The sequence below is a fragment of the Cricetulus griseus genome, chromosome 2, assembly GCF_003668045.3.
Source record: "Cricetulus griseus strain 17A/GY chromosome 2, alternate assembly CriGri-PICRH-1.0, whole genome shotgun sequence".
Classification (NCBI taxonomy): domain Eukaryota; kingdom Metazoa; phylum Chordata; class Mammalia; order Rodentia; family Cricetidae; genus Cricetulus; species Cricetulus griseus.
The window spans coordinates 178,675,617-178,702,491 of record NC_048595.1 but is presented as its reverse complement, the minus strand read 5'-3'; the positions used below and the strand labels follow the sequence as shown (position 1 = coordinate 178,702,491).

The following is a 26,875-nucleotide window of genomic DNA, read 5'->3' as shown; positions in this document are numbered from 1 at the left end:
TGAACATGAATTTACAATTGTGAGAAAATTGGGTTATAATGAGACAGAAGTAAAATGAGTTGTGTCTTGGATGAGACTAAATTTGGCATCTGCACAGGACCCCAAGCATTATGTTGTGTAACCAGTTAAGGCTGCATTTGTAAAGTCAGGAATCAGAAAAATTATCTTTCAAGGATTCTTTTCCTGTCTATGTAGTAAGCTGGTTCTCCATGTTCCATTTCCAAACCACACATGCCACTCTTCTATTATTTCTTGACTTTGCTGCCAAGAACTGAAGAGATAATAGAATAAAAAAAAAAAAACAGCCAATAGTTTCATTTTCTCTTTCTTCTTCTTGGAAATGCAGGAGATTCTGAAAAACAAGATATAAAGCCCTAATGACTGACCAACACTCAATTGGAAGGGAGGGGCAGAAGTCAGAGAATGTATAAATCCTGTCCAACAGCCTTCAACCTGTTGTTTTTCCACAAAGAAGCAGAGGTGTGTTCATGTGAAGAGACTGGAGCACAGTAAACAGTAGTTCTTGCAGCTGAACTACAGTGAATTAATACACCAGACACAGGATTATCTGGTAAGTGGGCAGGAGCATTCAGATCTAACTTTGAACACTCAACATCTCTTTTCTTATAAGAGCTGATAGGTAACAAGACACTTAGGAGCATGATCTGAGAGTGGGAGTTCCTCAGCTTGGAAGCTCGGGAACTTTGTTGGGAGGCAGTCATGACAGCCTTGTGGATGGTCTTAGCCAATTACCCAAGTTGAGGTAGACTTAAAGCCAATGATCTTGATGTAGGTTTTGGGAAGAAAACCAAACATGCAGTTGTTTTTGCTTGTCTCTTATTCCTCGCCCTAAAATGGTTGTAAATATGTGATTCAGGAAATGGAATATGTCTACAGTGTGTATGAGGTTGTTGTATCTTAAAATAATAAAAGGATGGTGAATGATAGAAGCAGGTACATCTCAATATGAATATAAATCCTAAGGCAGAACCTAGAGTAAGGTGATTAATAGCCCTGTTGCTACTGGGGAAGAGCACAAGAATGGAAGCAGTCACTAAGTACAAAGTCCTGAGAGAAGACAGCCTGAGATAACAGGGAAGCGAGAATTCAGACACCATAAGCTTCAAACATGTAATAATAAAGCTCAAAAGTTTATTGTATGTAGTGTGTGCACTGTATACCTAATGAATGTTCCCTGACTGAAATGGAAATCCTTATGGAAATCCTTAAGGTATTTCTTAGAATTGACTTGATATGACATGACTTCAGTATCAATAGGATGACTCTGGCAGTTTAATCATCCATATTATTGCAAGAAGAGTCACAGGAAATACAGTAATGTCAATGACATCAAAGGTGGAATTCAAGAACTCCTGAAGAAAATAATGTAGATGGAATGATCAATTGTGATTGGGTTTGCAAACCAAGCTTAAGTCTGTGAACTGATATGATATGGGTGAAATTGACAGAGGAGGCTCCAGGGTGACAGTGGGGATTTGCAGTTCCCTTAACTAATGATGAGGTTCATTGTACTGCCAAATAAAATTAGAAATATGAGATCTGAATTAGTTATATACCCAACAATCAAACTCAGGTTCTTAGGCCTGGCAGCAAATGTACTTAACTGCTGAGCCATCATACTGTACTTGATACTAATTTTTATGATACAGGGCCACAAGTAGCCCAGGTTATTCTAGCTCACTGTGTACCAAGATCTTGAAGTACTGAACCTCTTAGCTCTACTTCCTGAGTATCAAAATTTCAGTAATCTGCAAACACATGCATTTAATAAGGTATTGTTATTGAAACAAAGGCCTTATTTATGCTGGGAAAGCTATCTAGCAAGTGGCCAATGTCTCCAATGCACATTTACATTATTTTCATAAAATAAAATGTTTAAAAGAAAATAGTGAATCTAAGTGATTACTTGAGAAGAAAAACTTGCATTGAAACAAATGGATTTTAACACAGACTTTAAGGGTGAAGCACATTCATAATATTTCAAGTTTACACTTGTCATGGAGATGTGAGCTCCATGTCATGAAAAAGACATAGAAATAATGAACCTAGGAAAATTAAGAATTATTTCAACAAAACGCAATAGCTGAATTTACTGAAATCTTTTGAAAACATAAATAACAAACAAAATAGATTTATGTAATAATTAGAGATTTGTGTCAATTAAACACGAATGTCAATTATCATTCATTGTTATTGATTCCTCAGTGTGCAAAGCTAGACTATGTTAAGCTTCCATTCATTGGAAGGTACACACTGAAGGAGGTGTGCACAGATGGAGACAATATCTTGGATTTGAAATAAAACACGGCAGTTAGATTAGATGTAACACAGCTGTTCATGTTTTTATTTTTATAATTGTTGATGCTGGCTAAAGGACACGTGAACATTTTATATTATTTTCCCTTACTTAGGTTTTAGATTCCTCTATTGAGAATTGTCTATTTAGTTCTGTAATCTACTTTTTAATTGGATTGTTTGGTGTTTTTGGAGACTAGATTCTTGAGGTTTTTGTATATTTTGGAGATCAGCCCTCTATCAGATGTGGGGTTGGTGAATATCTTTTCCCAATCTGTGGGCTGCCGTTTTGTCTTGCTGACTGTGTCCTTTGCCTTACAGAAGCTTCTCAGTGTCAAGAGGTCCCATTTGTTAATTGTTGATCTCTGTGTCTGTGCTACTGGTGTAATGTTTAGGAAGCAGTCTCATGTACCAATTAATTCAAGAGTATTTCCCACTTTATCTTCAAATAGATTTAGTGTGGCTATGGTTATGTTGAGGTCTTTGATCCATTTTGACTTAAGTTTTGTGCAGGGTGAAAGGCTTGGGTCTATCTGTAGTTTTCTACATGTTTGCATCCAGTTATGCCGGCACCGTTTGTTGAAGATGTTCTCTTTGTTCCAGCGTATAATTTTGGATTTTTTTGTCAAAAATCAGGTGCTCGTAGGTGTGTAGTGTAATATCAGAGTTTTCAATTCTATTCCATTGGTCTACCTGTCTATTTTTGTGCCAATACCAAGCTGTTTTCAGGACTATATAGCTCTGTAGTAGAGCTTGAAGTCAGGGATGGTGATGCCTCCAGAAGTTCCTGTATTATACGGGATTGTTTTGGCTATCCTGGGTCTTTTGTTTTTCCATATAAAGTTGAGAATTGTTCTTTCAAGGTCAGTGAAGAATTGTGTTGGGATTTTGATGGGGATTGCATTGAATCTGTAGATTGCTTTTGGCAAGATTGCCAATTTTACTATGTTGATCCTGCCTATCCAACAGCATGGGAGATCCTTCCATTTTCTTGTATCTTCTTTAATTTCTTTCTTTAGAGACTCAAAATTCATATGGTATAGGTCTTTCACTTTTTTGATTAGTGTTACACCATGATATTTTATGTTGTTTGTGGCAATTGTAACAGGTGATGTTTCTCTGATTGTGTTCTCCACCAATGTGTCATCCATATATAGTAGGGCTACAGATTTCTTTGAGTTAATCTTGTATCCTGCCATTTTGCTGAAGGTGTTTATCAGCTGTAGGAGTTCCCTGGTAGAGTTCTTCAGGTCACTTATGTAGACTATCATATCATCTGCAAATAGTGAGTGTTTGACTTCTTCCTTTCTGATTTGTATTCCCTTGATCTCCTTTTGTTGTCTCATTGCTCTAGCTAGAACTTCAAGGACAATATTGAAGAGGCATGGAGAGAGTGGACATCCTTGTCTTGTTCCTGATTTTGAAGAATTGCATTGAGTTTCTCTCCATTGAATTTGATGTTGGCTGTCGGCTTGCTGTATGTTGCTTTTATTATGTTGAGGTATGTTATCCATGATTTCTCCAAGACCTTAATCTTGAAGGGGTGTTGGATTTTGTCAAAGTCTTTTTCGCCATCTAGTGAGATGATCATGTGATTTTTTCCTCAGTCTGTTTATATGGTGGATTGTATTGATGGATTTTCATAGGTTGAACCATCCTTGCATCCCTGGGATGAAGCCTACTTGATCGGGTTGGATGATTTCTCTGATATATCCTTGGAATTGATTTGCCAGTATTTTATTGAGAATTTTTGCATCAATGTTCATGAGGGATATTGGTCTGTAGTTCTCTTTCTTAATTGTGTCTTTGTGTGGCTTGGGTATCAAGGTTATTGAAGCCTCACAAAAAGAATCTGGTAATGACCCATCAGCTTCTATTGTGTAGAATACTTTGAGAATTGGTATTAGCTCTACTTTGAATTTCTGGTAGAATTCGGCACTGAAGCCATCTGGCCCTGGGCTTCTCTTGGTTGGGAGACTTCTGCTGACTGCTTCAATTTCATTAGGGGTTATAGGTGTATTTAAGTTGCTTATCTGTTCTTGATTTAATTTTGTTAGTGAAATCTGTCCAGAAAATTGTCCATTTCCTTTAGATTATTGAATTTTGAGGAATATAGGTTTTCGAAATATGACCTGATGATTCTCTGGATTTCCTCTGTGTCTGTTGTTATGTCCCCTTTCCATTCCTGATTTTATTGATTTGCATCTTCACTCTTTGTTGTTTGGTAAGTTTGGATAAAGGTTTGTCTATCTTGTTGATTTTCTCGAAAAACCAACTTTTTGTTATATTGATTCTTCGTATTGTTCTCCTAGTTTCCATTTTATTGATTTCAGCCCTCAATTTGATTATTTCCTGGTGTCTGCTTCTCCAGGGTGTATTGGCTTCTTTGTTTTCTAAAGCTTTCAGTTGTGCTGTTAATTCTCTAGTGTGATTATTCTCCTGTTCTTCATGTGAGCACTTAGCACTATGAACTTTCCTCTTAGCACTGCTTTCAAAGTATCCCACAGGTTTGGATATGTTGTGTCCGCATTCTCATTGAATTCTAGGAAATCTTTAATTTCATTTTTATTTCTTCCTGGACCCAGGAGTTGTGCAATTGAGTGTTACTTAATTTCCATGAGTTTGTAGGTTTTCTGTAGTTCGTGTTGTTGTTGAATTCTAATTTTAAAGCATGGTTGTCTAATAAGACACAGGAGGTTATTTCAATTTTTTGCACCTGATGAGGTTTGCTATGTTGCCAAGTATGTGGTCGATTTTAGAGAAGGTTCCATGTGGCACTGAGAAGAAGGTAAATTCTTTTGTATTTGGATGGAATGTTCCATAGATATCTGTTAAGTCCAATTGCAGCATAAATTCTATTAGTTCTTTTGTTTCTTTGTTAAGTTTCTGTGTGGTGTTCCTGTCCAGTGGTGAGAGGGGGGTTTGAAGACTCCCACTATAAGTGTGTGCAGTTTTGTGTGTGATTTGAGTTTTAGTAATGTTTCTTTTACAAACGTGGATGCCTTTGTATTTGGGGCATAAATGTTCAGAATTGAGACTTCATCCCAATGGATTTCTCCTGTCATGAGTAGGAAGTGACCTCCTTCATCTCTTTTGATTGATTTTAGTTTAAAGTCCAATTTGTTGGATATTAGGATTGCTACCCATGCTTGTTTCTTGGGTCCATTTGATTGGAAGATCTTTCTCCAACCTTTAATTCTTAGGTACCATCTGTCTTTGAAGTTGATGTGTGTTTCTTATATGCAGCAGAAAGAAGGATTCTGTCTTCTTATCCATTCTGCTAATCTGTGTCTTTTTATAGGGGAGTTAAGAACATTAATGTTGATGGATATTAATGAACATTGATTGTTCATTCTTGTTTGCTTTTGATTTGGTGATGGTGTTGAAATTATGTGTGGAATTCTCTCCCTTTTTCCTTTTGGCTGTTGGGAAAGTGGGGTTATCTATTGCCTATATTTTTCTGGTTGTAGTTAAGTTCCTTGGGTTGCAGTTTTCCTTCCAGAACTTTCTTTAATGCTGGATTGGTGGATATGTATTGTTTGAATCTGGTTTTGTCATGGAATATCTTGTTTCCTCCATCTACAATGATTGATAGCTTTGCTGGGTATAGTAGTCTGGGCTTGCATCCATGGTCTCTTGGTGTAGGTCAAATATCTATCCAGGACCTTCTGGCTTTCAGAGTTTCCATGGAAAAGTCAGGTGTGAGTCTGATAGGTTTGCCTTTATAGGTTACTTGACCTTTTTCCTTTGCTGCTCTTAATATTTTCTCTTTATTCTGTATGTTTGGTGTTTTGATTATTATTTGGTGAGGAGACCTTTTTTTGTCTCAGTCTATTTGGTGTTCTGTAGGCTTCTTGTATTTTCATTGGCATGTCTTTCTTTAGGTTGGGAAAGTTTTCTTCTATCATTTTGTTGAATATGTTTTCTGCGCCTTTGAGTTGGATTTCTTCACCTTCTTCTGTACCTATTATTCTTAGGTTTGGTTTCTTCATGGTATCCCATATTTACTGGATATTTTGTGATAGGGATATTTTGTTGGACTTAAGATTTTCTTTGGTTGATGAATCTATTTTTGCTAGTATGTCTTAAACTCCTGAGATTCTCTCTTCCATCTCTTGTATTCTGTTGGTTATTCTTACATCTGTAGTTCCTGATCCCTTACCCAGCTTTTCTATTTCCATCCTTCCCTCAGATTATGCTTTCTTTATTGTCTTTATTTCAGTTTTTAGGTCTTGAACTGTTTCCTTGAGAGATTTGTTGATATCTTGTATTTTTCGGTTTGTGTTTTCTTCCATTTCTTAAAGTTATTTTCTCCTGTCCTCTTTCAGGTCCTCTACCATTTTTCTGAAGATGTTTTTAAGGTCATTCTCTTTTGATTCATCTGCATGTGATATTCAGGTTTTGCTGGTGTATGGTTCCTAGTCTCCGGTTGTGTCATATTGAGTTTTCTGTTGTTGAATGTGCTTTTACCCTGTCCTCTTCTCATCGTTTCTTGGTGGCTGTAGCAGGAGTTTCTTTCTCCCCTGGTAGGTATGGGCCAAGGTTCTATTCTGGTAGATGCAAACAGATCCAATACTCTGATGTTGGTCCTCTTTTCGTGGATGGAGGTGTCACTGTTACCAGGGCGTTGACAGTGTTCGGGTGTGTTAGGTTCCGCTGGGCCGGCGGATGGAGACAGAACTGCCACTGGGGTCCTGGTGTTGGATCCTATTGCCAGGAGTTAGCATTTTTTTCATTGATGAATCTATTTCCTCTATTGTATCTTCAGTGCCTGAGATTTTTCTCTTCCATCTTACACTCTGCTTGTTATGCTTGCATCTGTAGTTCCTGATTGTTTAACCAGATTTTCCATTTCCTGAGAAACACCAGTTTTTGTTTTCTTTATTGCCTCTATTTCAATTTCCAAGTCTTGGACTGTACCCTTTACTTGTTTGTTTTTTCTTGGCTTCTTTAACTAATTTATAAATTTCTTCCATTTTTTTGTATTTTTTCATTTCTTTTAGGGAATCTTTCACTTCATCTTTAAGGGCCTCTATCATCATCATAGTTACTTTAAATATTGTTTTCTTCTGCCTCTTCTGCATTGAGATGTTCATGTCTTGCTGTTGTAGAACTACTAGTTTCTGATGCTACCATATTGTTCTTTATGTTATTAAATATATCCTTACACTGCCATCTATTCTTCTCTTCTTCCAGTTGGTTCAGGTGGGGTCTGTGGCTCTTGTGGTTGCTTCCCTCCAGGTGTAGTAGGGTGTGTGCCTTTCTTAGTTGTTGATACAGCAGATGATTGTTGGGTGGGGAGGATGTTGCTGACTGGTGATGGGCATTGTTTTTGACAGGTTGGAGCATGGTATGTGCACCTGTAGTCCAGAGCCTAGAAAGCAAGGCTGTCCAGTTGGGAGCTCAGACACTTACCGATTCTTCCTGGTGTAAGTGGGGAGTGTCTATTTAGCTTTATATTAACTAATCAGAATACAACTTGCAAACACATATATTCACAGTGACCAAAAAGATTATTTCACAACATTGAACTATGGGAAACAAGCCGGTAAACAGCATTCTCCCATTGTTCCTGCCTCCATTCCTGAAGAGTTTCTGCTCTGATTCCCCAGTGATGTGAGCAGAGTGTGTAAACCCTCAAAATTGTTTTATTTTAAAAATGCTTTTGGTTGCAGTGTTTACCAAAACAATAGATAGGAAGCTAGAACACATTTGTACTAGCCCTCAATTAAACAAATAGTGCTGGCATAACTGAATATTGACATTTAGAAGAATGCAAATAGATCCATATCTATCCCTGTACAAAAACTCAAGTCCAAGTGTATCAAGGACCTCAACATAAATCCAGCCACATGGAACCTGATAGAAGAGAAAGTGGAAAGTAGCCTTGAACGCATGGGCACAGAAGACCACTTCCTATATATAACACCAGTAACACAGACACTGAGAGCAACAAGCAATAAATGGAACCTCCTGTAACTGAGAATCTCTGTAAGGCAATAGATATGTCCAATAAGTCAAAAGGGCAGCCTACAGAAAGGGAAAAGTTCTTCACCAACCCCACATCTGGCAGAGGGCTAAACTCTAAAACATATAAAAAAAAAAAAACAAGAAACTAGGCATTAAATTATCACATAATACAATTTAAAAATGGGGTACAAATCTAAACAGAGAATTCTCAACAGAAGAAACTCAAAAGGTTGAAAGTCATGTAAATAATTGTGCAACGTCCTTTGTCATCAGGGAAATATGAAACAAAATGACTCTGAGATACAATCTTATACTTATCAGAATGGCTAAAATCAGTAACTCTGATGACAGCTTATGCTAGAAAGGTATGGAGTAAGTGGAACACTCCTCCATTGCTGGTGGGAGTGCAAACTCAGACAGCCATTTTGGAAATCAGTATGGCAGTTTAACAGGAAATTGGGAATCAATCTACCTCAAGACCCACCAATACATCTCTTGGGCATATACCCAAAGGATGCACAATCATACCACAAGGATGTTTGCTCAACTATCTTCATATCAGCCTTATTCATAATAGCCAGAATCTGGAAACAACCTAAATGCCCAACAGAAGAATAGATAAAGAAAATGTGGTACCTTTACCAGTAATAATGAAGTATTACTCAGCAGAAAAAAAAAAAACCACTGGCATCTTGAAATTTTCAGGCAAATGGATAGAACTAGAAAAAAAGTAACCCAGACCCAAAAGGACAAACACAGTGTGCACTCACTCATAAATGGACATTGGACCTAAAGGAAAGGATAATCAGGCTACAATACAAAACCCCAGAGAAGCTAAGTAAAAAGGGGAACCCTAAATGGGACACTCATGGAGGGCCCAAGGAAGGGAAGAGAATTAAAATCTCCTGGGTAAACTGGAGTAAGGTAGAAGGGAGAGGAAGGAGAATGGGAAGATGAGGGGCCAAGAAGGCATGGGAAGTTGAGAGAAGAATGGAGGAGCAGAGTAATTAAAGATAGAGGGGACCAACATGAGGTTAGTGAGAAACCTGGTATTAGAGAAAGTCCCAGGAATCCACAAGGATGACCTCAGCTAAGACTACTAGCAAAAGTGGAGAAGGTGTCTTAATCAGTATTCTGCTTTAATAAGATTAGTGACCAACCTAATTATCATCATAGAAACTACATCCAGTAACTGATGGAAGCAGACATAATGATTCACAGTCAAGCAGTGGGCTGAGCTCCTTTAGTTCAGTTGAGGACAGGGAAAGGAATCATATAAACAAGGGGGATCAAGAGCGTGATGGGGAAAACCGGAGACAGCTGACCCAAACCAGTGGGAGTTTAGGAACTATGACTGATAGCTGGGAAACCTGCATGGGACTGAACTAGGACTTCTGAATGTGGGTGACATTTAAATGGCTTGATCTGTTAGGTGGGGCCTGGCAGTGGGACCAGGACCTATCTCCGGTTAATGAACTGGCTTTATTGGAGAGCATTCCCTATGGTGGGATACCTTGCTCAGCCTTGATACAGGGAGGAAGGGCTTGGTTGCACCTCAATTTGGTATGCCAGCTTTGTTGACTCCCCAAGGGAGGCCTTACACCCTCTGATGAGTGTATGGGAGGATGGGAAGGGGGAAAGTGGGGATAGGAAAAGGGGAGGAAGAGAAAACTGGGGTTAGTATGCAAAATGAAAAAAATTTAAATAAAAAAATGAATAAAATTAACAAATGAAAATTAAATTTAAAAGAATGTAGATTAAAAGATATGCATTAATTTATAAATTATAATACAAGTTAGAAACAAGCCTAAGCTATCAGCTGATATTATCTAATTAATAATATGTCTCCATGTTATAACTGAGGAGCTGGTGAGGCGATGAAAACATTCAATTACAGCTCATTAATGCTTGCTTAAATTACCCAGGATCACCTGCACAGGGGGTGCCATTCACAATACTCAATACTCAATCCTGAAAAAGCCCCATAGGCAACCCGCCAGAACAATCTGATGGAGGCAATTCCTCAAATGAGATTTTCTCCTCAAGAAAGACTATAGCTTATATCTTTCTTACAAAAAAAAGCAAAATACATGGAAACTAGTTAACATCACAATGTAACTTATGCTATAGCACAGAGAATACAGTGCTAAACACAAAGGCAACTTCAGTCTCTTGCACTCACTCTCCCTTCCTTCTTTCAGGGTCCTTTTTCAAAACAACTATGGGTCAGTTATTCTCTGCTCAGAATGAAGACCATGGAGATTCAGAGACCAACTTCACTGCATATTTTAAGAAGATTAAGAAAGAAAACAAAATAATTCCTGAGGAAACCATCCATTTAATAGAATTTCATCTGAAAAAAGGAAACATTCTGGGGGCAAACTCTGTAATCAGTGATGCTCTGAAAAATATTGATAAGGCCCCAATAAACATTGCTGTGACCGGAGAGTCTGGAGCAGGGAAATCCAGCTTCATCAATGCCCTGAGGGGGATTGGACCTGAAGACAAAGGTGCAGCTGAAATTGGGGTAGTAGAGACAACCATGAAGATAACTAAATACGAACACCCCAAAATTAAAACTTTGGCTTTATGGGACCTGCCTGGCATTGGAACTATGAAATTCCCACCAAAAGAGTATCTGGAGAAAGTAGAATTCCAAAAATATGACTTCTTCATTATTGTTTCTGCCACACGTTTTACACGTCTTGAACTAGACCTTGCCAAAGCAATCCAATCTATGAAAAAGAATTACTACATGGTGAGAACTAAGGTGGATGAGGATTTAAAAAATGAACAAAAATCCAAACCACGTACCTTTGACAGAGAAACGATCCTGGAGAAGATCCGAAGCTACTATGTGGGTAGCTTTAGAGAGAATAACATGAATGCACCACAGATTTTCTTGATCTCTAACCATTATTTATCTGACTATGATTTTCCAGTCCTGATGGACACCCTGATAAAGAATCTTCCTGCTCAAAAGCGCCACAATTTTACACTTTCCATGACTAATATTACAGAGGCAGCCATTGACAGAAAGCGCGAGTCCATGCAGCAGACTATCTGGTTGGAAGCCTTCAAGGATGGATTTTTGTTTACTGCTCCTGCAGTGGGCATCCTCAGAGATAATATGAAAAATCAGACAGCAAGTTTAAACAACTATCGTGTCCTCTTTGGAGTGGATGATGAATCCCTGGAATCCATGGCAAAGGATTCCCAAGTTCCTGTTGAACAACTGAAAAAAATCATTAAATCTCCTTATTTGTTGGAAATTAAGAAAGAAGAAACCTTAGGAGAGACATTTTTGAAATATTTGGAGAAATTTGCCTCAGCTAATGGTGGGCTCCTTGCTACAGGTCTTTACTTTAGGAAAACCTTTTACTTGCATCATATCTTCCTTGACAATGTGACTGATGATGCCAAAGTTCTCCTTAGAGAGATATACTCAAAAAAAGTAGATTAAGCTCACCTCACCCTTGGTGGAGTGATGGTGGTACATGCCTTTAATCCCAGCACTCAGAGGGCAGAGGGAGGCAGATCTCTGTGTGTTTGATGCCAGCTTGGTCTACCGAGCAAGTTCCAGGACAGGCTTCAAAACAATACAAAGAAACCCTGTCTGAGAAAAAAAATCAAAACAAAAAAATAACCTCACCCACAGCTACTGACCATGACAATATCAATTGGTTAATACCAGGAATCACTAGATAAATTTCCCCCTCTGATATATTTTTTTACACTAGCAAATTCACTTCCACCAGAGGAAAACATAAAGATAAGAACCATGTAATAGGGGATGTCCTTATGTATATATGTTTATCTTATTGGTTGATGAATAAAACACTGTTTTGCCAATACAAGCAGGAAGATAGATGGGGCTCAGAGATGAGGAGTATTCTGGGAAGAGAGGCAGAAAGGTGCCACAAGGATATGCCATGTAGACACTGGGAGTTTAGGAAGAGCCAGGTATTCTCTGGTAAGATACGAGCATGTAGAAATATATAGAATAGTAGTTAAAGGTTAATAATCAAGACAGAGCTATCCAATAAGAATCACTAGCTATGGACCAACAATTTTATAATTAATAATAGCATCTGTGAGTTTATTTGGGGCAAAGAGGTTATGGGACCAGGCTAGAAAGAAACCCCAGCAACAACCATGATTCTTAATATATAAGAGTTGGACATCCCCAACACTTCTTCACCTCTCTACCTCCCTCTCTTTCTTTCAAAACTACTTGCATGCTTGAGTACACACACACACACACACACACACACACACACACACACACACACACACACAAGATATGAATAGGTTTTGTAGCTATTTCTTCCCAATCAAACATTGCAATGAAAATCCAGGAAGTTGGAGGCTCTATGCTTGCCTTACTTGCCATGCATGTATGAGGACCAGAGTTCAATTTCCAGAACCCACATAAATGATGAGTTGGTGTTGCAACCACCTCGTCCTTCCACACTCAGAAGGCATGAAAGTGACACCATGGAGCAAGCTGGCTTCCTAGAAGGTGTAGATCTACAAGCTCTGGATTCTGAGAGGCTGCCATGCTGACAAAGGAAGAAAGCAACAGAGGTGAAGGTGCAACCTAAATCTGACATGTCAACACACATGTAAATATGTACTCGCCACGCAGAAATGCATGTTAAATATAAAACAAATAATACTCAGGAAGTAAATAAAAAATCATAAGTCTTAGGAAGTACAGGAACATAATAGGTTCATGAAGCTCTCCTCAAGATTATATAAGCAAAAAGCATTATGCAGGAATGGGATTTCAGAACAGCTGAGGTGTCTGTAAATCATGCAGGGGCTCCATGGCTGCTGCTGTGGTGAGTCATTGCCTTGCTGAGGAGGGCTTTTCAGTGATGAAACTGCCTCTGAATGATCCATCCTAATAAATTCACTCATTTGCTAAGATACACTCAGAATACTTTTTTATGCTGGAGTTGAAGTATGTCGTCTGGGCGTCTACTTAAGGACATAGAAGAAGGAAGCTTTTGCTCATTACCTGCTTGCCCTCCTCTTGCTAGCACATCCATTCCTTCACTGGCATTGGAATCTACTTTTGGATTCCAGCCTATACAGACTATCAGCTAAGACATACAGCCTTGTGGGACTGAACAATTAGATTCTTCAATTTCCCATTCACAGAAGGTCATGGGTGGAGTAGCTGGACTGCAGGCTGTAAGTCATTCCAATAAATCCCCTTTATATAGAGAGATTCATCCATAAGTTCTGTGACTCTAGAGAACTTTAATGAATACAATAAGTTATGTTGTCTTCTTGAATGAGCATTACAGACTCATTGCTGCATACAGTAATTCCAGGAAAACTTCTTAAGCACAAATAAAATAGGAGAATTCAGTATAGTGTTTTCAGACATCCTCAAAATTGCTTCCCTCACTCCCTCCTCCGCCCTGATATTCACTTTTTCCTCTTCATATCACCTGTCTTCTGCTGATCCCCTTTGTATACGATTTCTGTAGAGAAATAGAATCAATGGAGTAAATATATTTATAATATATGCATAATAAGAATACAATATTAAGACAACTTACATTGAAATAGTATCCACACATGAGCTTCATCTGAGAGGCTGAGAACCTGTTGTTTATCCATTAAGGAGAATGCCTTAGCAGTTAGGCCAGTCCCACATGGACTATCCCTCACTAGGCAGGCCAAGGACACTGTAGTTGCTCAGGCCACAAGGCTGGGTACCTTTGCATTACAAACTGGCACAGAAAGCCTGTAAACTTCCTGGTGAATCTCTAATCCAGAGTCAGATTCCTGAAATGCTTGTTCTGATATCAGTGAAGAAACCAGCATCAGAGACAGGGTAAATCAACCCACAGTTAGAAGGAATGTCAAACCAGCACAGGGCAAGTGATCATTCCCTGACTTACTCTTGGCATCTGGGTGGGTCTTTAAACATCCATTAAAGCAACCAGGATACTTCTGGTGAGGCTTCATATCAAATGAGTCTAGTTTGTAGCCAGGTGACATTAAAATCAACCAGAACACCCTCCATTAAGATCTATCTTCCCTTTCTACAGTAACCCAGTTCCAGTTTCCTGGCTTCCATGTTGTCCAATTGAAAGACTCAAATCAAAAGTTTCAGTGCTGGGATCTATATATGAGAAAGAATATGTGGTGTTAGTCTTTCGGGGTTTGAGAAACATCACATAATATATTTTCAAGATGCCTCCATTGATCTGAAGTTGTTGTGATTTTATTTTCCTGTACAGATGATTAAATTCTACTGTGTATATGTGTCATGTTTTCATTGCCTATTCATGAGTCAATCAATGGACATCTAGACTGTTTCCATTTCCTGGCTATGGGGAATAGAGATGGAATGAAGATGAATGAGCAAATATATCTATGGTATGATACAGAGTCTTTGGATATGTGCCTAAGATTATATATTATATATATATATATATATATATATATATATATATATATGGACATAGGGTTAATATATTTATAATAGTTTGTTGGTTTGTTTAAGAAACACTCCTCCACAACAATTTCCACAACAGGTATAGCACATTACACTTCCACCAACCAAGAACAAGGGTTTCCATTATCACACATCAGGCAAGAATATGTTATATTTTGTATTCTTTTTCCTTTTTCCCTCTTTTTCTGAAAATATAAATTCTCATGTACTATATCATGATTACAGTTTTCCCTCCCTCTACTCATCACAATTCCTCCCCATCTCATGTTCCATACAGATACACTCCCTTTCTGTCTCTTATTAGAAAAAAAGACTTCTTTTTTTTTTTAGAGACAGGGTTTCTCTGTGTAGCTTTGGAGCCTATCCTGGCACTCGCTTTGGAGACCAGGCTGGCCTAGAAATCACAGAGATCCGCCTGCCTCTGCCTCCCGAGTGCTGGGATTAAAGGTGCGCCACCAACGCCCGGTTTTATTTTTATTTTAATTATAAAGAAGATTATTTTACAAGTTAATCTCAGGTCTCTCACACCCTCCCCTCCACCCCTGCCCCTCCTCCAACTAACACCCTACCTATTCCATGCCCTTTCGGCTCCCCAGGGAGTGTGAGGCCTTCCGTAGGGGGTCTTCAGAGACTGTTGAATCCTTTGGGATAGAGCCTAGGCCCACCCCCTTGTGTCTAGGCTCAGGGAGTATCCCTCCATGTGGGATGGACTCCCAAAGTCCATTCCTATGCTAGGGATAAGTACTGATCCACTACAAGGGGCCCCACAGATTTCCGAGGTCTCCTCACTGACACCCACATTCATGGGGTCTGGATCAGTCCCATGAAGGTTTCAGTCTGGGGACAAAGAGTTCAGGTCAGCTGTTTCTGTGGGTTTCACCAGCCTGGTCTGGACCCCTTTGCTCATCACTCCTCCTTCTCAGCAACTGGATTTCAGTTCAGTTCAAGGTTTAGCTGTGGGTGTCTGCTTCTACTTCCACCAGGTGCTGGATGAAGGCTATAGGATGGCATATAAGTTAGTCATCAATCTCATTATCAGGGGAGGGCATTTAAGGTAGCCTCTCCTCTGTTGCTTAGATTGTTAGTTGGTGTCATCTTTGTAGATCTCCAGACCTTTCCCTAATGCCTGATTTCTCTTTAAATCTATAAGGTCTCCCTCTATTATAGTATCTCTTATCTTGCTCTCTTCTGTTCTTCCCCCAACTCAACCTCCCTGTCTCATCACGTCCTCCTCACCCCTCCTTTTCTCCCCTTCTCATTCTCCTAGTTCCCTCTCCCCTCCCCCTATGCTCCCAATTTGCTCAGGAGATCTTGTCCCTTTCCCCTTCTCCAGGGGACCATGTATGTCTCTCTTAGGGTCCTCCTTGTTTATAGCTTCTCTGGCAGTGTGGATTGTAGGCTGGTAATCTTTTACTCTATGTCTAAAATCCACATATAAGTGAGTACATATCATGTTTGTCTTTTTGTGATTGGGTGTAAATGGTTTCTTCTACTTCCATCCATTTGCCTTTGAATTTCACGATCCCATTGTTTTTTTTTTCCCACTGAGTAGTACTCCATTGTGTAAATTTACCACATTTTCTCTATCCATTCTTCAGTTGAGGGGCATCTAGGTTGCTTCCAGGTTCTAGCTATTACAAATAATGCTACGATGAACATTGTTGAACGGATGTCCTTGTTGTATGAATGTGCTCCTTTTGGATATATGCCTAAGAGTGGAATTGCTGGATCTTGTGGTAGACTGATTACCATATTCCTGAGGAATCGCTTTATTGTTTTTGCAAAGTGGCTGCACGAGTTGGCACTCCCACCAGCAGTGGAGGAGTGTTCCTCTTTCGCCATATCATCTCCAACATAAACTGTCATTGATGTTATTGATTTTAGCCATTCTGACAGGTGTAAGATGGTATCTCAGAGTTGTTTTGATTTGCATTTCCCTGATGGCTAAGGATGTTCAACACTTTCCCTATGTCTTTCAGACATTATAGATTCCTCTATTTAGAATTGCCTATTTAGTTCTGTACCCCACTTTTTAATTGGATTATTTGGTACTTTGGAGACTAGCACCTTGAGTTCTTTGTAAATTTTGGAGATCAGCCCTCTGTCGGATGTAGGGTTAGTGAATATATTTTCCCAATCCGTGGGCTGTCATTCTGTCTTGTTGGCTATGTCCTTTGTCCTACAGAAGCTTCTCAGTATCAGGAGGTCCCATTTATTAATTGTTGATCTGACTGTCTGTGCTTCTGGTGTAATGTTCAGGAAGCTGCCTCTTGTACCAATTCGTATTTCCTGCTTTCTCTTCTAATAAGTTCAGTGTGGTTGTATTTATGTTGAGGTCTTTGATCTATTTGGACTTAAGTTTTGTACATGGTGATAGACATGTATCTATCTGCAGTCTTCTACATGTCAGCATCCAGTTATGCCAGCACCATTTGTTGAAGATGCTTTCTTTATTCCATTGTATAGCTTTAGCTTCTTTGTCAAAAATCAGGTATACATAGGTGTGTGGGTTAATATCAGGGTTTTCAACTCAATTCCATTGGTCGAACTGTCTACTTTTGTGCCAATACCAAGCCGTTTTCAGCACTAGAGCTCTATAATAGAGCTTGAAGTCAGGGATGGTGATACCTGCTGATGTTCTTTTATTGTACAGAATTGTTTTGGCTATTCTGGGTCATTTGTTTAGAAAGCAGACTTCTAACAGATAACAATAAAATAAATGTATATAATATAATAAGATAAAGCAAAAACTAACACATTTGAGTTGAACAAACAAACAGAAGGAAAAGAGACCAAGAGAAGATGCAAAAAATAGAGAAACTCTGGTTGCTATACTCAAAAGTCCCATAAAAACACCAAACTGAAAGCCATAAGGTGGATATAAACGGCCTTCTGTAAACATGTGTGTGACCTCAGTATGCTGCCTCAGTTTCTGTGAGTTCCCATGTGCACCAATCCTATTAATTTAGAGGGCCCGTTTCTTTGGTGTCTTCCAACCGCTCTGGATATTATGCTCTTTCTTCCTACTCTTCTGAAGGGTAGCCAGAGTCTTGAGGGGAAGGATTAGATGCAGACACCTGTTTAGATCTGAACTGTAAAATATAATCATGCTACATCCACAGACAAAGAGAAGCTAAGTGTAGGCAAACATTTCTTTCCCACCTGCCAGTTCGCAAATAACCAACATGGAGACTGAATGTTAATTATAGGTGCTGGGCAATAGCTCAGGCTTGTTATTAGCTAATTCATACATTGTGAATTAAACCATGATTCTTTTTTACCCATAATTCTTATCTACCCTCTGACACATACTGGTAACTTTTGTCAACACAGGACATTCATCTTGCTTATTTATGTGTCTCTCTTGACTCCCCTGGCTTCGCCTTTCTTATTCCCAGCATTCTCTGTGTCTGTTTGGCTTTTCCCCTAACTTTATCCTGTCCAGCTATTGACCATTCAGCTTCTTTATTAAACCAATCACAGCAACATATATTCATACCATGTAAAGGAATATTCCACAGACAAGTAACAGGGAGGGCTCAAAGGGGGACACATGAATCTCCCTGAGAAGAGGAAACAGAATAGATACCTTAGGTGAATGTGTGAGTAGAAGAACAGGAAGGATCAGGTTTGGGGGAGAATAGAGGGAAAGAATAGTGGGAATGACACTAGAATGGAGAGGTATCTAGAGGACAAGCTAGAAACCTAATACAATGGAAACTCTCAGGAATCTATGAGGGTGGTCCTAGCTAAGAGTCCTAATAATAGGGGAAACAGAGTCTGAACTGGTCATCTCCTTTAACCAGGAAAGAATTCCAGTGGACAGACTGAGACAGTAACCCAGCCACAAAATCCTCAACCTACAATTTTTCCTTCCTACAAGAGTGCTAGGGTAAAGGTGGCACAGAAATTGTGGTTGTGGCCAACCAAAGACTGGTCCAGCTTAAGACCCATACCATGAGTGAGAACCCACCTTTGACACAGCCTTGTGGGTATAGTCTAGATAGCCCAAAGACCTAGGATAGATTCAGACACAATTGGCAAAAGAAAAAAGTCAATGAAATGATTCCTAATGGTATTCTGCTATACGCATAGATTAGTGCCTAGCCCAGTTGACGTCAGAGAGGCTTCATCCAGAAACTGAAGAAAACAGATACACAGACACACAGTCAAACTTTAGGTGGGGGCATGGGAAATCCCTAGGAGGATGGGGAATAAGGATTGTAAGAGCCAGAGAGATGAACGATACCACAAAAAAAATCCCATAGAGAATCATCTGACACAAGCGACCTGCATGCAAGACCAAGTTCAGCGGCAGGATCCAAACACCGAACACCCAGAGGCAGCCCTGCCTCCATCCACTGGCCCAGGTAGGCCAAGAGCCGTTTCAGGTTCCGGTTCATCGTCTCTGCTCAGAGTCATCTGACACAAGTGAACTGCGAGCTGGACCAAGTTCGGTGGCAGGATCCGACACACCGAGGCCGGGTGACAGCTCTGCCTCCAATTGCCCGCCCGGTGGGACCCAGCACACTGGAACACTGCAGACACCCGGGTAACACTGACACCTCCATCCACGAAAAGAGGGCAGACATCAGAATATTGGATCTGTTTGCATCTACCAAAAGAGCACCTTGGTCCCACACCCACCAGAAGAGCAAGAAACTCTTGCTACACCCACCAGAAGAAAAGATGAGAAGAGGACCAGATAAAAGCACAACCAACAACAGAAAACCCAATATGACACAACTGGAGACTAGGAACCATACACCAGCAAGACCTGAACATCATGATGCAGATGAACCAGAAGAGAATGACCTTAAAAGCATCTTCATGAAAATGATAGAGTACCTCAAAGAGGACATGAAAAAATCCCTTAATGAAATGGAAGAAAAAACAAACCAAAAAAATACAAGATATCAACAAATCTCTCAAGGAAACAGTTCAAGACCTAAAAACTGAAATAGAGACAATAAAGAAAGCATGATCTGAGGGAAGGATGGAAATAGAAAAGCTGGGTGAACAATCAGGAACTACAGATGTAAGCATAACCAACAGAATACAAGAGATGGAAGAGAGAACCTCAGGAGTTGAAGACACACTAGTGGAAATAGATTCATCAACCAAAGAAAATCTTAAGTCCAACAAATCCCTAACACAAAATATCCAGAAAATATGGATTACCGTGAAAAGACCAAACCTAAGAATAATAGGTATAGAAGAAGGTGAAGAAATTCAACTCAAAGGCACAGAAAACATATTCAACAAAATTATAAAAGAAAACTTTCCAAACCTAAAGAAAGACATGTCAATGAAAATACAAGAAGCCTACAGAACACCAAATAGACTGAACCAAAAAAAAAAGGTCTTCTCGCCACATAATAAACAAAACACCAAGCACACACAACAAAGAGAAAATATTAAGAGCACCAAAGGAAAGAGGTCAAGTAACCTATAAAGGCAAACCTATCAGAATCACACCTGACATTTCCATGGAAATTCTGAAAGCCAGAAGGTCCTAGATAGATATTCTACCTACACTAAGAGACCATGGATACCAGCCCAGACTACTATACCAGCAAAGCTTTCAATTATTATAGATGGAGAAAACAAGATATTCCATGACAAAACCAGATTCCAACAATACATATCCACCAATCCAGCTCTACAGAAATTATGGGAAGGAAAACTCCAACCCAGGGAAGTTAACTACAACCAGGAAAACATAGGTAATAGATAATCCCAACTTACCAATAGTCAAAAAAGGGGAGGGGATAAAATCCCACACATAATCTTGCCACCATCACCAAGTCAAAAACAAACAAGAATGAACAATAATGAATGGTCATTAATATCTATCAACATTAATGGTCTTAACTCTCCGATACAAAGACACAGATTAGCAGAATGGATAAGAAGACAGAATCCTTCCTTCTGCTGCATATGAGAAACTCACCTCAACCTCAAAGACAGACGGTACCTAAGAATTAAAGGTTGGGGAAATATCTTCCTATGGACCCAAGAAACAAGCATGGGTAGCAATCCTAATATCCAACAAATTGGACTTTAAACTAAAATCAATCAAAAGAGATGAAGGAGGTCACTTCCTACTCATGACAGGAGAAATCCATTGGGATGAAGTCTCAATTCTGAACATTTATGCCCCAAATACAAAGGCATCCACATTTGTAAAAGAAACATTACTAAAACTCAAATCACACATAAAACTGCACACACTAATAGTGGGAGTCTTCAAACCCCCCTCTCACCAATGGACAGGAACACCACACAGAAACTTAACAAAGAAACAAAAGAACTAATAGAATTTATGCTGCAATTGGACTTAACAGATATCTATGGAACATTCCATCCAAATACAAAAGAATTTACCTTCTTCTCAGTGCCACATGGAACTTCTCTAAAATCGACCACATACTTGGCAACATAGCAAACCTCAACAGGCGCAAGAAATTGAAATAACCTCCTGTGTCTTATCAGACCACCATGCTTTAAAATTAAAATTCAACAACAACACGAACTACAGAAAACCTACAAACTCATGGAAATTAAGTAACACCCAATTGCACAATTCATGGGTCCAGAAAGAAATAAAAAAAGAAATTAAAGATTTCCTAGAATTCAATGAGAATGCGGACACAATATATTCAAACCTAAGGGATACTCTGAAAGCAGTGCTAACAGGAAAGTTCATAGCACTAAATGCCAGGTACATGAAGAAACAGGAGAATAATCACACTAGAGAATTAACAGCACAACTGAAAGCTTTAGAAAACAAAGAAGCCAATACACACCGGAGTAGCAGATGCCAGGAAATAATCAAATTGAGGGCTGAAATCAATAAAATGGAAACTAGGAGAACAATACAAAGAATGAATATAACAGAAAGTTGGTTCTTCGAGAAAATCAACAAGATAGACAAACCTTTATCCAAACTTACCAAACAACAAAGAGTGAACATACAAATCAATAAAATCAGCAATGAAAAGGGGGTCATAACAACAGACACAGAGGAAATCCAGAGAATCATCAGGTCATACTTTGAAAACCTATATTCCTCAAAATTTGAAAATCTAAAGTAAATGGACAATTTTCTGGACATATTTCACTTTCCAAAATTAAATCAAGAACAGATAAGCAACTTAACTATACCTATAACCTCTAATGAAATTGAAGCAGTCACTAGAAGTCTCCCAACCAAAAAAAGGCCAAGGCCGGATGATTCAGTGCCGAATTCTACCAGAAATTCAAAGTAGAGCTAATACCAATTCTCCTCAAAGTATTCCACACAATAGAAGCAGAAGGGTCATTACCAAACTCTTTTTATGAGGCCACAATAAGCTTGATACCCAAGCCACACAAGGACACAACTAAGAAAGAGAACTTCAGACCAATATCCCTCATGAAAATTGATGCAAAAATTCTCAATAAGGTATTGGCAAATGGAATCCAAGAATACATCAAAGAAATCATCCATCCCGATCAAGTAGGCTTCATCCCAGGGATGCAAGGATGGTTCAACATATGAAAATCCATCAATATAATCCACCATAAAAACAGACTGAGGGAAAAAAGTCACATGATCATCTCACTAGATGACAAAAAAGCCTTTGGCAAAATCCAACATCCCTTCATGATAAAGGTCCTGGAGAAATCAGGGATAACAGGAACATACCTCAACATAATAAAAGCAATATACAGCAAGCCAACAGCCAACATCAAATTAAATGGAGAGAAACTCAATCCAATTCCTCTAAAATCAGGTACAAGACAAAGCTGTCCACTCTCTCCATACCTCTTCAATATTATCCTTGAAGTTCTAGCTAGAGCAATAAGACTACAAAAGGAGATCAAGGGAATACAAATCAGAAAAGAAGAAGTCAAACTCTCACTATTTGCAGATAATATGATAGTCTACATAAGTGACCCGAAAAACTCAACCAGGGAACTCCTACAGCTGATAAACACCTTCAGCAAAGTGGCAGGATACAAGACTAACTCAAAAAAATCTGTAGCCCTACTATATACGGATGACACATTGGTGGAGAAAGAAATCAGAGAAGCCTCACCCTTTACAATTGCCACAAACAACATAAAATACCTTGGGGTAACACCAACCAAACAAGTGAAAGACCTGTACCGTAAGAATTTTGAGTCTCTAAAAAAAAGAAGTTAAAGAAGATACCTGAAAATTGAAAGATCTCCCATGCTCTTGGATAGGCATGATCAACATAGTAAAAATGTCAATTTTGCCAAAAGCAATCTACAGATTCAATGCAATCCCCATCAAAATCCCAACACATTTCTTCACTGACCTTAAAAGAACAATTCTCAACTTTATATGGAAAAACAAAAGACCCAGGATAGCCAAAACAACCCCATACAATAGAGGAACTTCTGGAAGCATCACCATCCCTAACTTTAAGCTCTATTACAGAGCTATAGTCCTGAAAACAGCTTGGTATTGGCAAAAAAATAGACAAGTAGACCAATGAAATAGAGTTGAAAACCCTGAAATTAACCCACACACCTACGAACACCTGATTTTTGAAAAAAAATCCAAATATATACGCTGGAACAACAAGAACATCTTCAACAAATGGTGCTGGCATAACTGGATGCAAGCATGTAGAAGACTACAGATAGACCCAAGCCTTTCACCCTGCACAAAACTTAAGTCAAAATGCATCAAAGACCTCAACATAAACCCAGCCACACTGAACCTACTAGAAGATAAAGTGGGAAATACCCTTGAATTAATCAGTACAGGAGAACACTTCCTGAACATAACACCAATAGCACAGACACTGAGATCAACAATTAATAAATGGGACCTCCTGAAACTGAGAAGCTTCTGTAAGGCAAAGGACACAGTCAGCAAGAAAATATGGCAGCCCACAGACTGAGAAAAGATATTCACCAACCCTACATCTGACAGAGGGCTGATCTCCAAAATATACAAAGAACTCAAGAAGCTAGTTTCCAAAACACCAAACAATCCAATTAAAAAGTGGGGTACAGAACTAAATAGAAAATTCTCAATAGAGGAATCTAAAATGGCTGAAATACACATGAGAAAATGTTCAACATCCTTGGTCATCAGGGAAATGCAAATCCAAACAACTTTGAGACACCATCTTACTCCTGTCATAATGGCTAAAATCAAAATTACCAATGACAGTTTATGCTGGAGAGGATGCGGAGAAAGAGGAACACTCCTCCACTGCTGGTGGAAGTGCCAACTTGTACAGCCACTTTGGAACTCAGTATGGTGACTCCTCAAGAAAATGGGAATGAGTCTACCACAAGATCCAGCAATTCCACTCCTAGGCATCTACCCATAAGAAGCACATTCATATAACGAGGACATCTGTTCAACCATGTTCATAGCAGCATTATTTATAATAGCCAGAAACTGGAAGCAGCCTAGATGCCCCTCAAATGAAGAATAGATACAGAAAATGTGGTACATTTACACAATGGAGTACTGCTTAGCAGAAAAAAAAAACACAATGGAATCTTGAAATTTGCAGGAAAATGGATGGAACTAGAAGAAACCATTCTGAGCGAGGTAACACGATCACAAAAAGACAAACATAATATGTACTCACTCATATGTGGACCTGCTTTATGATACATAGTAGTGACCGTGCTTTATCAGAGCTGTTTTTAATGATGTTGTTCAGAATAGTTTCCTTCCAGATGATGATTGAGAAGCTAATTTTTTAAAAAAATGGTGCCAGGTACCACAAGAGTAAAAGAACTGTGCTGTTTTCCTGGGATTTTGTTTTTCACTTTTTTTTTTTAATGGCGAGTGCTGGATGTCTCTACAATTTTGTTCAAATGACTGCAGAACCTGGAAAAGCTGTTGCTGCTATTGATGCATAACATACTGCCATTATTGGTCTTTTTATATAAATTAAAAATATATATACATACATACATACATACATACACACACACACACACACACACACACACACACACACACACACACACACACACATATATATATATATATATATATATATATATATTGAATTTTTGGAAACTTTGCTGTGCTTTCAACTTTGGAAAAAAGTATCCCAGTTTACTGTGTTGAGTTGGCATTGTACAAAAATTAACAGCCATATTGGTCTAGAAATGTTGAACTTAATTTTTTTCCATTTGTACAGGGGTAATGCACTGTATTAAATATATAAGGTCTTAAAAAAAAAGAAAGGATTTTGAGAGCCCATCCCATGTGAAGGGATGCTCTCTTGACCTGGACACATGGGGAAGGGCCTAGGCCTGGCCCAGGATGATGTGGTAGATTTTGGGGAGCCCCTTTTGAGGGCCTTTCACTGCCTGGGGAGTGGAGGGGGGATGGCTAGGGGCAGGTGGGATGTTGGGGGGGAGGGGAGAGACAGGGAGAAGGGATTGACATCTGAAGCAAGCTTGTTCCTAATTTGAACTAATAAAATAAAATAAAAAAGAAGGGACTTTGGGAGCCCATCCCAAATGGCAGAAATCTCCCTCAGCCTGGGCACGTGGGGGACAGCCTAGGCCCTGCCCAGGATGATATAACAGACTTTGGGGAGGCCCCATGGAGGGCCTTACTCTCCCTGGGGAGCAGAGCAGTGATGAGGTGGGTAGTTGGTGGGAAGGTGGGGGCGAGTGTGGGGGGGAGGGAGGAGAAGGGATTGACATGTGAAGCAGGCTTATTTCTAATTTGAACTAATAAAAAATAATCTCTTGGGAAAAAATAATATCAACCAAATACAATAGCTGGACTTACTGACATCTTTTGATAAGAAAAATTAAACAGAGAACAATTTATGTGATCATTAGAAACTTTGTATTAATTAAACATTGGTGTCAATTATACTTCATTTTTATTCATTTTTCAGTTTGAGAAACTAACAACATGTTGATTAAGTTCTCAGTCAATTGAGGCACACAGTGAAGGAAGTGTGCACAGATGGAGAAGACATCTTGGATTTCATATAGAATACTCCAGTCAGGGTAGATGAAACATAGTTGTTTGTGTTTTGATAATTGCTAATAATGCTGGCTAAAGTACTTAGGCAGATTATTGTATTATTTTCCCATAATCTATGTAAGTTTTTTTTCCATAATTAAGGGTTTAGTTAAGAGCTAGCAGATACCTGACCTAGTTGGCTTTCTATTGCTGTGATAAACACCATGACTAAAAGCATTTCAGAGGAACAGAGTTTTGGGAGCTTACAGACTCAATCAGAGTTGGTCATGGAGTTAGGGAGAAAACTCAAGCAGGAGCAGAGGCAGGAACAAGGATAGTGCTGCTTACTGGCTTATTCCCCATAGTTCGATTATTTGCATTATTATACAACCCAGGACCACCTTCCAGGGATGGTACCACCCACGTTGGCTGGGAACTGTCACATCAATCCTCAATCCAGAAACTGGCCAATAGTCATGCCCCTCATCAATATAATTGAAGCTATTTTTCAACTGAGATTTTCTGTACCAAGAGGAATCTAATTTGTATCTTGTTGACATAAAATTACCAGCACAACACATATGGAAACCAGCCAACATCAAAACATAACTGAGACTACAGCATAAAGAACACAGTGCTAAGGACAAAAGCATCTTATGTTGAGGTCCTTAGTCCACATGGACTAGATATTTGTGAACAGTGAGAGATGAGAATCTACTTTTGTTCTTCTACATGTAGCTCTCCAGTTTCCCAGCACTGTGTGTTGAAGATGTTCTTTTCTGCATTTGATTTTTCTTTTGGGTCTTTGTGGAAAATCAGATGGCTGTAGTTGTATGTCCTTGTAGCTGGGTTCTCTGCTCGATAGCAGAGATCTGTGAATCTGCTTTTTTGTCAGTGCCATGCTGTTTTTATTACTATGTCTCTGTAGTGTAACTTGAAATCAGGCTTGGCAATACCTCCAACAATATGCTTTTTACTCAGGATTGCTTTGGCTGTCAGGGTTTCTCCTGCACTTCCATGTGAATTTTAAGATGTTTTCCTGTATCTTTAAAGAAAGGCATTAGAATTTTCATTGGCATTGCATTGACTCTATAGACTGCTTCCAAAAAGACAGCAATTTTCACAATATTGCTTTT

The 26,875-nt window shown here is 39.1% G+C and overlaps 1 protein-coding gene across 1 annotated transcript; it reads left to right on the top strand.

The window, feature by feature from the left end:
• Positions 1-352: 352 nt before the first annotated feature.
• On the top strand, positions 353-14,580 carry LOC100761326 (interferon-inducible GTPase 1). Its single transcript, XM_027402634.2, has 2 exons — positions 353-571; positions 10,488-14,580. Exon 2 carries the CDS (start codon positions 10,508-10,510, stop codon positions 11,747-11,749), a length of 1,242 nt encoding a protein of 413 aa, XP_027258435.1. The 5' UTR covers positions 353-571; positions 10,488-10,507; the 3' UTR covers positions 11,750-14,580.
• Positions 14,581-26,875: the final 12,295 nt, after the last annotated feature.

Coding starts and splice junctions, on each gene's coding strand:
- LOC100761326 (XM_027402634.2), top strand. CDS start 10,508: ATGGGTCAGTTATTCTCTGCTCAGAATGAAGACCATGGAGATTCAGAG.